Consider the following 12,113-nt stretch of genomic DNA (forward strand, 5'->3'; position numbering starts at 1 on the left):
ATGGGGCTAGACTGGGGAGTCTGCCAAGCTAATTTAGACAATTATGGCCAAGAAAAACTGTATACCATATATGTAAAGAGTAATCTAGAATGGTTTTTTCCTTATGCTGTGTTTTGCTTTTGCGACTATTTGTTTTGACAAAATTTTATTTCTATCCTTATCTTGACAGAATTCAGTAAGTGTGCTCTTCTATATTTAAATCTTGTCATACCATAAATAAGAATCACCTCACATACAGAGAATACAGCCTTCCTTGGAAAGGCGGACCTAGTTCAGGTACACTGAAAAGAAATATTCATGGTACCTATATTCAGGGCTCCTGAGTCTTCAGGTTGCTTCTATCCTAGCTGCAGGTGTCTCATGGTAATTTTATCACTGGTTAACCCAACTCCTTTGGTATGTCTGGCGATAGCCTGGAACTTCTTTGATGAGCAGCAGGAAAGTGGAAAATGGCTTCAGACTTGAGGGGGCCAGGATGGAAAGGAAAGTTGTCACTTTCAACTTGTCACACCTACTGAAGTTTGTCCTCCCAACATTTTTTTATTCTCTTAATTAGCCTACAAATATGAAAGGTTGAGTTCCATTCCTATGACTAAATCTTTTTTTGCCTATGTATTCAAACCAGAAATAAAACTATTAACTCTTCTGAAGTTCACAGCTAGATGGTGGTGATAGTGATGCTGGAGGGGCGGGGGAAGCAACTATAAGTTTCACTTTAACTAAAAGTGAAATAGGTAAAAAAGTTTATATAAAATGCCAGTATCAAGGATATTAGTAAAGATTTATGAAGATATGTACAAATATTAAAATAATTTTGATTTCAGGAAAAAAGTGGAGTTGAATGTACAATCACAGAAAATAACATTTTTATCTTATACAACTCTGTTTCTCTTTTAGTGGCAAAGCATTACTATAACACTGGTTGAGAAAGTGCAGATGGTTGCTGTAATCCTAGGATCTCTGTTCTTAGTAGCAAGTGTGACTTGGCTTCTATGGTCAGCCTTCAGCCCTTATGCAGTATGGCAAAGAAAGGACATCCTTTTTCAAATCTGCTATGGAATGTATGGTTTTATGGATCTAGTATGCATAGGTAAGCTCAAAATCTTTAAACAGCACAGACTGTGGTTTAAGACTGTGACTATATCTATTTTTCTAATTGGTCACTCTAATTGATCACTCCAGTTCTTTGCAGATTTATTCTCAGGTGGTACCTTCGGCAAATATTGCTTTTTACAGTGTTAAAAATACTGCAAAGAGAAAAGAACCAAAGAAACTTTGCTCTCAGATTCATCAAGTGTCTCCCCAAGATCTTGGTGGTGAGAATAAAATCAGTTTCGATTTCTTGAAAAAATAGATGGCTGGCAAAGTTCAGGAAGTTAAATTGATGAAAATAACAAAGACATTAAAATAATTAGTAAAATTACAAGCTGTCAAGTTTTCTACTGATGCCACTTTGCATTAGATTGTACAATCATGAAGCGCAGAAGAAGCCCTTGAGGATGTCATTGAACTACATGTCCAAAATTAAGTTGCACAGGCTTAATATATGTTACTGTGCTAGTAACAGAAAAGAACACAGAAGATAGGCGTGAGTTCCTTGTACATCATAAACTGTTATGAAACACTCTAGTAGTGCTAACTATAATAACTTACATTAATATTAAAAAGTTTCAAGTCATTTAACTCTAGATGAAATCTTATAAAAGAAAATGCAATTTACTGCAAAGCTATTTCGGACAGTTTTGGAATTTCTGAAAATATACTGGACCCAGAAATATTAATTAGAAATCCCTTTAGTATTTGATAAAGCTACCTTGAATGGATTGTTAGCATAGCTACGATTATTTGCAGAGAAAATTTAGTAATTGCAGTAAACATTACACCACATTCTTATAATTGCAATTCCAAGAAAATCCAGAAGTCAAATGCTCTCTGATGTTTTCTTTGAGACTGCTGGGTGATAAATGTTGATGTTATCCCCATCTCATATATGGGAATTCAGGACAGTGCTGAATTCTGTTCAATAAGGTGCAAAAAAAAGAGAGTGATTCCTAATATCTAGGCTCTTGCTCCAACCATAAAGCCATGTCATCTTTTATTGAAACCATCCCATTACTGCAAGAGCATTTCTATTTCAGCTGGATCAGCAGTTCTGTTTATTCTGTGATTTTTTCTGAGAAGCCCACTCTGGAATATTTTAGAACACAGGCTTTCTTCTGTGAACCCAGATCTTCTCAGACAGAAAAATGAGCAAAGCCTAGGTCTCTAGTACTCTGGACAAGTGTTCAGCTTCTAAATGAAAAAAAGGCTCATCTACATATCCTCTTACATGCTGATTCCTGAGTACCACTTTTTCAAGCTTAACACTCAATATTGAGGTCTTTGCTTTTTTTTAAAAAAACACTAAGTGAAGACAAAATGTACTTCAGGTATTCTAAACTTTTCATTTATATGGAATTCTGTTTTTTCACAAAGATTACAATTGTAAAAACTTCACTTTGGTATGCATCAGCTGGTTGGAATCACCACTTATTTCGAATTATTTCCATTTCTTTCCATTTGTTCGACTGTTAAAATACCTAATCACCACATTAATGTCCAAATCAATTGAGAACATCTGTGGGTGATCAGAAATATTAGTGTATTTATCTGTAGAAGTAAACTATTCAATACATTGGCACATGCAGTTATGTAGCTGCCTTTTAAGCCAGCCAGGCTCAAGCCACCTCTGGACTAGAAGCTACGGAACATGTACCTCATGTGGCTGTGGAGCTTCTAGCCTAACTGGCACCATGTAGGAGCAAAGTGGACGTGCAGCTGTCTTCACCCACCAGATAAACTGACTTGCCCGTAATTACATAAATGCATATTTTATAGTCCCATTACAAGTAGTATGTGGAAATCTTTATGTAAAACTGACTATAATTAAACATTTGGATACTGTTTTGTAATTACAAAGTTCAGTACAGATATGACTTAGCAGTTTACTAAACTGTATCTGGAGATGCAGATGCTGTATTAAGGAGGTTTGGTAATTGTAGAATCCCAACGATCCAGATTCATTCAGCCCACTTATTCTGTATATAACTTCAAGTAATCTGAATTCTGTACGCTTGTAAGACTGGGAGTTCTTGTAACACTTGAAAATCTTTAGTAATACATTCAACTTTATTCAATTTTATCTTTTTTCTTTCATGATAAAGTGAGGGATTTTAGATTGATAGTCTTAATTTAAAATGTTGCAATGAATTTCTCTAATAGATAGATGTAATTATTACTCATGAATGATTTAAAAAAAAACCCAACACTCTCCATTATGCTGATGACTTCCCAAAGGCATTAACATATGATTTTACCATAGCATATTATATATAATCTCTTATATCATAAAGCTTGTAATGCTTACAGCCAGCCACAGTTCTTACTTAGTATCCCCTTTCCTCTTACTTGTGTTTAGTCATCCATGGCATTCTCATAGTTTTCAGATGGATTTACAGTGAGTGAATACCTGTACTCCCACTGGAATCTGTCTTTATTTCGGTGAAAAATCTGTGCAGACATACGGGTTTTCATGTGCAGCACATATTTCAAGACAAGTGCTTGAGTTACTGGTGATATGACCAAGACTTACTCCAACTGCCTTTGGTTATGCCTCCCTATAGCTTTGCATAAACAATATGAATATTTTTGGTCATTTGTGGAGTGTAAATATCTGTATTTTTTTAAAAGCAAAGCAGTTTGCCTAAAGGTACTGCCAAATTTATATGACATCTTTGAAAACTTGCGCATATTAATTTGTTTTCCCAATGATTGATTTATATACCATACGTAGCATACCACCCACCTTCTTCTCAATTAAAATACACGTAACTTGTATTTTAATTCTTGGTCTTTTGCTTTTCACCAAAAAAAAGATCCCAAAGATTACAGATCACCAATATAATAAGTTCTGTTCATTCCAGTGTACATATTTTATTGATACCCATTTTTCTTCTTGTTCTACTCTAAATTTTTCCAGAATTCTTCCTAACAGGATCATTTTAATTATCAGTGTTAGTTTCAACTGTACAAGTCAGTAGTTTGTACATTTCTGCATCTAAGCTGGTCATAAAGCTGTTCTTTTGTTTCTAGCTGATGGTGGAAGTTTTCCTAAGGCAAACCTTGAACATTTTAATCAAGTAGACCTACTGCCTGTGAAACCCAGAGCTACGGCAGTGGTAGTGCTAGGATCAGACCATCCATGCAGGGATTACCAAAGGAAGTAAATTCATGAGCTAATAGGAAAGGAATAAATAATATAAATCCCTTATTTAACCACTGAAGGAGGGTACACCAAGCCTCTGCCATTCTACTTTGTAGACCTAGCAATCGTTTCTCATAACAGTGAAGTCATATAATCTTATATATTTTCACTGGAACATAATCATAACTACTAGTCATAGATGGTTCTAACATGAACAAAATTTCTCACAAATGATAGCAGCTCACTTGCAATCCCAGAACAACAGTGCAGCTCCTTTAGAGTGTGAAAAGCGATTGTAACATTGCACTAGAAACATGAGTGGTGCCATCAGCACTGCAGCAAGGGAGTAAGAGATGGGAGCCAATGTGAGGTGTGAATAGCCCTCTGAAAGCCTTTCTTCCCTGCTGAGGAACTTGATGCCTAACGACATTCATATAACTCCTTAGTTTTAGAAATGTACAGGCTGAAGCTACTTATAATGAGCGCATCTAGCTGCACTTAATACTCCTCTACTCAGAAAGTAGGTTTTTTCCACATTAATCTAATTCTAAATAGTTTAGAAAGAGTTATATAGAGAGAGCTATTTTTAGAGTGGACATGTTTCACTTTAGTGCTTTGAGCAATTTACTGCATTTTTTTATATCTGTGGTCCCTAGAATAGAACTAAGAGATGGAATTTTGTCCAGTGGTAAAGTCTGTTTCTGAAAAGGGTTTTTTATTCCCTGGTAAAAGTTTGTGATGTTTCTGGGAGGACCATTCCTAAATGAGTAAGATTGGTGTGATAAATAAGACAACTTTGGAACCTAATACCACCGAATCCTAATGAACTAAGATGAGTTGCCTGCCTGTAAAGACATTCAGTATGAAAAATTTCAAGTGGTCTTGTGAGTCGGGGTAAGAAATCCTTTGGATAGAGTGAAAGAATCTCATAGTACTTGGCGATAAAAGAAAAGAAAATTATGATCTCTCTATAATCCTATTGTCTGGATCCCATGACAATCCCTCATCTCAGAAATAAATCCTGAAGGTAAAGTCTTCTTAGAGCCTTAGGACATTTTGCCAGGTCTGTCACCCCAAAACTTTGTTCCTTGTAGCTATTAATTGGACAGAATATCAGAACGGACAACAGTGGAGAATTCTAACACTTCCTCTTGGGATCATCTGGGTAAACAAGTAATTTTTTTCCCGAGGACTGTGTACCTATGTCCTCTGTGGTATTTGGAACAAGTCAGTATTATTCATGGATTTATCCTTGTTTTCGCTCTCATACCCTCATTCATTGCTGTGAAACTTTTAAGAAAAAGGAGATTCTTTACCACTTTCTTACAGCTTTACTTTAGTGACTAACTACTTATATTTTCAGCATCAAAGGCCCTCTGGAACTAGAAAATATCCAGCGTTTAAACCTTACCCAGATTTCCCCTTGTTTGTGGTCTTGGAACTGTTAATGCTGGGAGCCTTTTTTTCCCCCACTCTGTGGAAAATATCTTTCAAAGAGACAAAAGATCTATTGGAATTCTTTTGCCTCTTCTACATAGGTCTTTTTCAATCTGTAGTTTTGTCAGATGGGAAATAAAGCTTTTTATGGGAGGAACTACGGAAGTGCTCCTTTTCTCCAAGTCTGACAGTTTTATTTCAAGCCTTGCAATATTTGATGCTTTGTTTGTTAACTCTTTTGGAGCATCTGTGAATAACAGCTTCCATTTTAAAGAAAAGATCTCTTCCTTGCTATTGTTGAAAAAACTTTGAAAACATAATTTCAGTAAATCCTGAAAGCTCAGAAAAAGCAAAAAAGAGCTTCCTAAAAGAAGAAGTTGTATGACTTTTTCTGTCATAATTTTGAGAGGATACTTTTGACTGTTTAAATGTACTTCGTGTACCTAAATGATCCCTTCTCAACTGCTTCCTTATGCTGTTCAGGTTCCAATGGAGCGCAGGCAGGTATCGAAAATCTTTACATTGGGGTAAACAGGTTCTCTCAATTTTGCTTCATCACCGTCTTGAGGGAAATTGAGCCAAAGAATATTACAATCCAGTGACAAGCAGAGGGAAAATTACGCTCATCTCCCTTATCATTCTATAGGAAATCCAACGGAACAAAAAAAGGCGCAATCTTTGTCACAGCAATAAAACCATGGCTTATTTGGTTTGTGGATTTTGTATGTGATCAAACACATTTATTCTTTTTAAGACAATACAGCCAGTCTTGAAGGTGCATTTATGTATTAACATGGCTGCTAAATTTTTAGGACATATCTGAGAAGATGAAGATATACATCTTGCAATCATGAAAATTTTTCACTAAAATGCTATGCTGATACGAAATACATTTAGAGTATTTAGCATTTAATTAAGTTTATTTTGTATTAGTTTTGCTGTATCAGATGCTTCAATGAATTCTAGGCAACTTGAAAGCCTTACAGAGGTGCTGCATTTACTATCATGTCCTTCTGAAAGCAATCTTGTTGTTTCTCCATCTTTCAGTATAATGATCTTTAAAAATGTGTTAGAGTAGGCATTGCTATCTACAAATCATTGCACTTGAAGCTGAGGTATGCCGTTCATATAAATGTTTCTATCATCCTTTCTGCTTGTGTCATCTTTCTTTGAATGTCTCCTTTCTGGTATCAGTTAACCACACTAAGAGACCTCAGACACTTAAATAACAATTTCATTGTGTAAAAACAATAAAGCACTGTAGCCTGTGACTCCACAGGTCGCATTGTACATGTGGCCATGTATAGGAAAATTTTAGTCAAGAGACACACTGGACAAAAAATTTATAAATGTTTTTGGCTAGGCAGATTGCTCTCCTCCCAAAGCAGGGAGTCAGACTGAAAATGTGACATTGCTCAGAATCATATGTTACCAGGCTGGTTGGGAAACAGAGGAAAAACCTAATAAGAAGGCTGAAGTCCCATGTCTCTCCCCAGTAAACCCATATATGAAATACTTATACATAAAGAGCATGTGTATAAATACATATACATATATACATATGAAAAATGAAGAGTTTAAGTAAAAAAATTGCATGCATACAATAAGCATAAATGTTAACTACATGGAAGCTCATCAGCAGATTGGTCTGTTGAGGACTCCAAATACTTCTATATTTTCTTTGAAGTACCTTTTAAAAGATTTCCTGGGTCTCAACAAAAAAGATGTTTCTCAACTTTTGTCTACTGAACTTTGAAGAGAATGAGCATGGCCTATCACCCTTTCCATGCTCATCATAGTTAATATTAACATTTAGTTTCTTCTTGCTCTGCTGAAGCAAGACAGGAAAGTCATTATGCTTACAGCTGTTTCAAGTTTTCATAAATCTTCTGTGCTCCCAAGTTGAACTAAGAATGTGAAATAGTTGGATTTGCTTGTATCTGTACTGAATTCTACAAAACACTCTTAAAAAAATTTAAGAACATCCTGTTCAAAGGTCTAACTTACTTAAAGATCTACTTACACCAGTACAAATTTCAGTAAATAGTTCTTACCATGAACAAGGATAATACTAGCATAAACTGTCAATTTACAAATCTGCCAGTAAGGTTCTTTTTTATTGGTTTACTTAAACCTAAATACTTTATTTAGTTAGGCATGCTTAGATTATTACAGTATTGCTTATGTTGCGCTTTCATTCAGAACAATTTTATTTCCTCAACATGTTCCTGCCTCACAATCTTAAACACATGAATAAACAGTTATATTGCATATGTACAATTTATTTGAATTACCAGAGTTACAAGTAATTTAATAGGCACTGGCAATTGCCCGATTCATCACAATGTGTTACATCTGTATTTGCTGTCAAAGTGGTATCCAGTGACATTTTGTACAAACTAATTTTTTTTTTCCTTAATTTCAGGACTGATAGTACATGAAGGTGCGTCTGTTTATCGAGTGTTTAAGCGCTGGAGGGCTGTGAATCTACACTGGGATGTGTTAAATTATGATAAAGCCACAGACATAGAAGAGAGCAATCGAGGAGAACCCTCAGCAGGAAGGACATTGTGGTTACCACTGACTGCATTTAGAAACAGAAGTTTAGTTCATCCAACACAGTTAACCTCACCAAGATTCCAGTGTGGCTATGTGTTGTTACATCTGTTCAACCGCATGAGACCTCAGGAAGATTCCTCAGAAGATAATGGCTCTGGGGAAGTAGTGATGAGAGTCACCTCAGTGTAAAGATTATGCTCACTGTGCTACACAGATAAGGATAATGTGCCCTGATGTTACAGGACTTTGGAATGTAGTTACAATGAATGGTGAAACCATTAACACTTGAAAAATATATACAAATTTTTTAAAAATTTAATGCTTTTTATATGATCAGCTAAAACACAAATACATTTTTCTGGAAAAAAAAAGTCTCTTGCTTTTTATATAGTCTGGTTTATTAGATCTTTTGTCAATTTGTACCTGAGGTGTATACAATATAGTTTAACTCTTAGGTCTTTGAATGATGAGGAATCTCATTTTTAAGTACAAAAATATATTTAAATGTATTTTCTTAAACTCTGGCTTTAATCCACTACTGTTATTTTTCCCACTTTCATGAGGATTAAACTGAACAACCTTCTTCCAAAAAGAAAAACAACGTTGACACAAGTGAAGTATTCTTCCTTTTCTGTCTTTATTTTGTTGTTGTTGTTTGTAGCTCAGTTCAGGTGTATGAAAGTAAGTAAAGGACATATTGTCCTTTGCCTTTAAGCAGAAGCCCCTTTGGTGTTCTACAGAACACGAGGGAAGATGCCAGCTCTTCTTTTAGCTCTCCCACATGGACATGCAAGATGTCAGACACAAGTATGACAGAGGCAGGGGAAGAGTCTTGCACTTTCTCTCGAGTCTCTTAAGATCTGCGGGGTGCTGGGGCTGTGCCTGTGCACAGAAAGGACTTTACCTTCCACGCAGTGGTGCTCAATTTAGCAGCCTTTGAATTTCTCGTACCATTCTAACTATAGCACATTGACATTCAATTTTTAAAAAAAAAAAAAGAAGAAATGTATATTACAAGTTCTCGAATAATAATAAATCCTAATGGAAACTGAAATAGAAATAATGCAGAGCCTTAATTTTGCCAGGTAACGAATCATCATATTAAAAATGAGCCAATATTCATCTTTATCATGATAGCTAATCGATGCTGTGAAGTTTGCTTCTCTGTTTTTGTCTCATGGCAAAAATTCTAACATCATGTAATCAAATGGAAAAGGAAATAATTTCCAAGTTAATAATTAAGGCCATTGAAGATCAAGATGAAAAAGTAGGGCTGAATTGACTCTGAGCGTTCTAGATTACTTAAACCAGTTTGTGATGGGTTGAAGGTGTCTGGCTGTCAGATCCCCACCCAGCTGCTCTCTCCCCCTCCTCAACAGGACAAAGGGAGAAAATAAGATGAAAAAGCTTGTGGATTGAGACAAAGACAAGGGCATCGCTTATCAATTACCGTCATGAGCAAAAAAGAGACAACATGGGGAAAATTAATTAAATTTATCGCCAATTAAAATGGAGTTGCATGGTGAGAAACAAAGACAAAACCTAAACCATCTTAATTCCACCCTTCGCCCCAGGCTCACCTTCACCCCTTCACCCCCAAATCCTCTACCTCCCCCCACCCCGAGCAGCGCAGGGAATGGGGAATGGGGGTCTGCGGTCAGCCCACGGCAGCTCCCCTCTGCCGCTCCTGCCTCCTCACACTTTTCCCTGCTCCAGCCTGGGCCCTTCCCAGGGGCTGCAGTCCTTCAGGACAAATCTGCTCCAGCATGGGCTTTCCACTGGCCACAGTTCCTTCAGGGCATGTCCACCTGCTGGGGTGTGGAGTCCTCAGGGGCTGCAGTGGGAATATCATCTGCTCCAGCGTGGTCCTCTCCGTGGGCTGCAGGAGATACCTGCTCCACCGTGGTCTCTCCAGGGGCTACAGGGGAATCTCTGCTTGGGACCAGCTGTGTCCTGCACGGGGCAGCCCCAGCCTCTCCTCACAGAGGCTGCTTCTACAGCTCACACCCCTGCCTGGGCACCTGCACCCAGTACACAGTTAAACATTTTTCTGTTTCAAAGTAAGTTTGTAGGCAATGGCTGAGACATTTTAGAGTTGTTCTGTGGAGTAGCTGTAATGCTGCGGCTGGACAATTCCCTCTCGGGGATCAACAGGATGGTGCTGGAATCAGCGCGTGCCTTCCCTTTATGAAAACCTCTTGTGCCACGACCAGACACCAGAGGCTTCTGCGTCTGCACTTGGAAGGGAGATAGATAGAAATAATTTAAGCATTGGAGCTAAGAGCTCTTTACATATTCATAAGCATTTAGCCAATGAACCCTACACAGGGCCCAGCATTCTGCATTACTGTTTCACAAGCTGAAATTTACACTTACTAAATCTACAGATCACTTACTGCTCTTGAAACAGTTAATGTGAAAAAGCAGTACGTAAGCCATGAACAACAAAATGCTATCTCAAAAAAAGCCAGTTTATTTCTTGTGTGGCAAATTACCAACATATGACTGGCAATCGCATTGAGAAACTATGAGAATTCACTTCCAGATTAGCTTTAAACAATTTCCCAAAGGAGGAATTTGTGGAGAAACAGAAGATAAGAGAAATTATGACTGGAGAAATGTGCTATATCACTGGGAATTTCTTGATGTTAATTACTACTTAAATAAAGCCCGCTTTCCCAGAAGGACCACAATTCCACATGACCAAATTGGAACCAGAGTTAGTATCTCAAAAGCACTTGTAATACAAGGAGAATAAGGCATTCTGTGATCAATACACTTAAAAGGTTCTGTCTCACACCTTTTAGGTACTTGGGATCTCTGAGATTTAAAGAATATTTCAGGGATCTTTTTACAGCATCCTAAAAACGAAATTGAGAACTGTATGAAAGCATTTTTTTGTAAAGAAATCTTTTTTCATTCACATACAAATAATTAGGGTGATGGAAAAAAATGACTCACCAGAAAAGATCAACAGATGTAATTTAAAAGAGGACAAGATTTCTGTGTGCAAATATTTGAAAGACACCTGGGTCTAGAACACTTAACAGCTTCTGAGGGAAAAATAATCAGTAGTGAAAGAATTTATCAGGGCAAATATCAGAAAAACCTTTTTATAAGCAGGATTTGTCATCATTAATCATTTCTATGGCATAATCATTTTGCATATGTCTGCATTTATGTATTTCTATATATATAAAGCAAGATTAGGAAATGATGAACAGTGACAGGATTAGTATGGGCAGGGTGCAGTTGTGAAAAAAAATATTAATTTAGATCTATGGCTGCATTGTGCTGTGGAATGTTTTCAGCGGCTAGTGCAGGATATGAATATTTCTCTGTTGACCTTGTATTTGGATTTGTGCGGTACTGCAGTGCTGTGATCACCTACATGCAAGATGGATGAATTCCAATCAGAACAGGTGCAGAGAGGGGATATTAGGATGAAAAAGGAGTAAGGACTCGGTTTCACATGAGGAAATTAAAAGAGCGTGGCTTGTTCTGCTTAACAAAAGTTGAGAGCAAATGCTATTGTTCTCACTTAACACCTTGCAGAATAAAATTTATTTTAGGCAAAGAACAAGCCTAAGAAGCAAAAGAACTCAAGGACACAAATAGATCACAAATAAATTTAGCTGGAAGTTCAAGGTAGTTTTAAAATATTTATATAATGAATCACAGACGACAATTCAAGTTGGAAGGGCCCGTGGAAGGACATCAGGGTCCGCTGCAAGGGCAGAACAAGTTGCTCAGGGCTTTAAGCAGTCAGGTCTTAAAATTCTCCAAGGATGGAAATCGTATAACCTCTCTGGGCAACCAGCTCCGGTTCTTGACTGTCCCCAGGGTGAAAAAGTATTTCCTTCTATCCTCCCTC

General features: G+C 37.1%; 1 protein-coding gene across 1 annotated transcript in view; it reads left to right on the plus strand.

Moving 5' to 3' along the window:
* MARCHF11 (membrane associated ring-CH-type finger 11) overlaps positions 1 to 8,824 on the plus strand; it is a 32,164-nt gene extending 23,340 nt beyond the window's left edge. The window contains exons 3-4 of the mRNA XM_074573546.1: positions 898 to 1,090; positions 8,106 to 8,824. Of these exons, the coding sequence (XP_074429647.1) occupies positions 898 to 1,090; positions 8,106 to 8,428 (516 nt within the window). The 3' untranslated portion in view covers positions 8,429 to 8,824. The remainder of the gene's footprint in view (positions 1 to 897; positions 1,091 to 8,105) is intronic.
* The last annotated feature ends 3,289 nt before the right edge of the window (positions 8,825 to 12,113 follow it).

This window comes from Larus michahellis, chromosome 2 (assembly GCF_964199755.1).
Source record: "Larus michahellis chromosome 2, bLarMic1.1, whole genome shotgun sequence".
NCBI lineage: Eukaryota > Metazoa > Chordata > Aves > Charadriiformes > Laridae > Larus > Larus michahellis.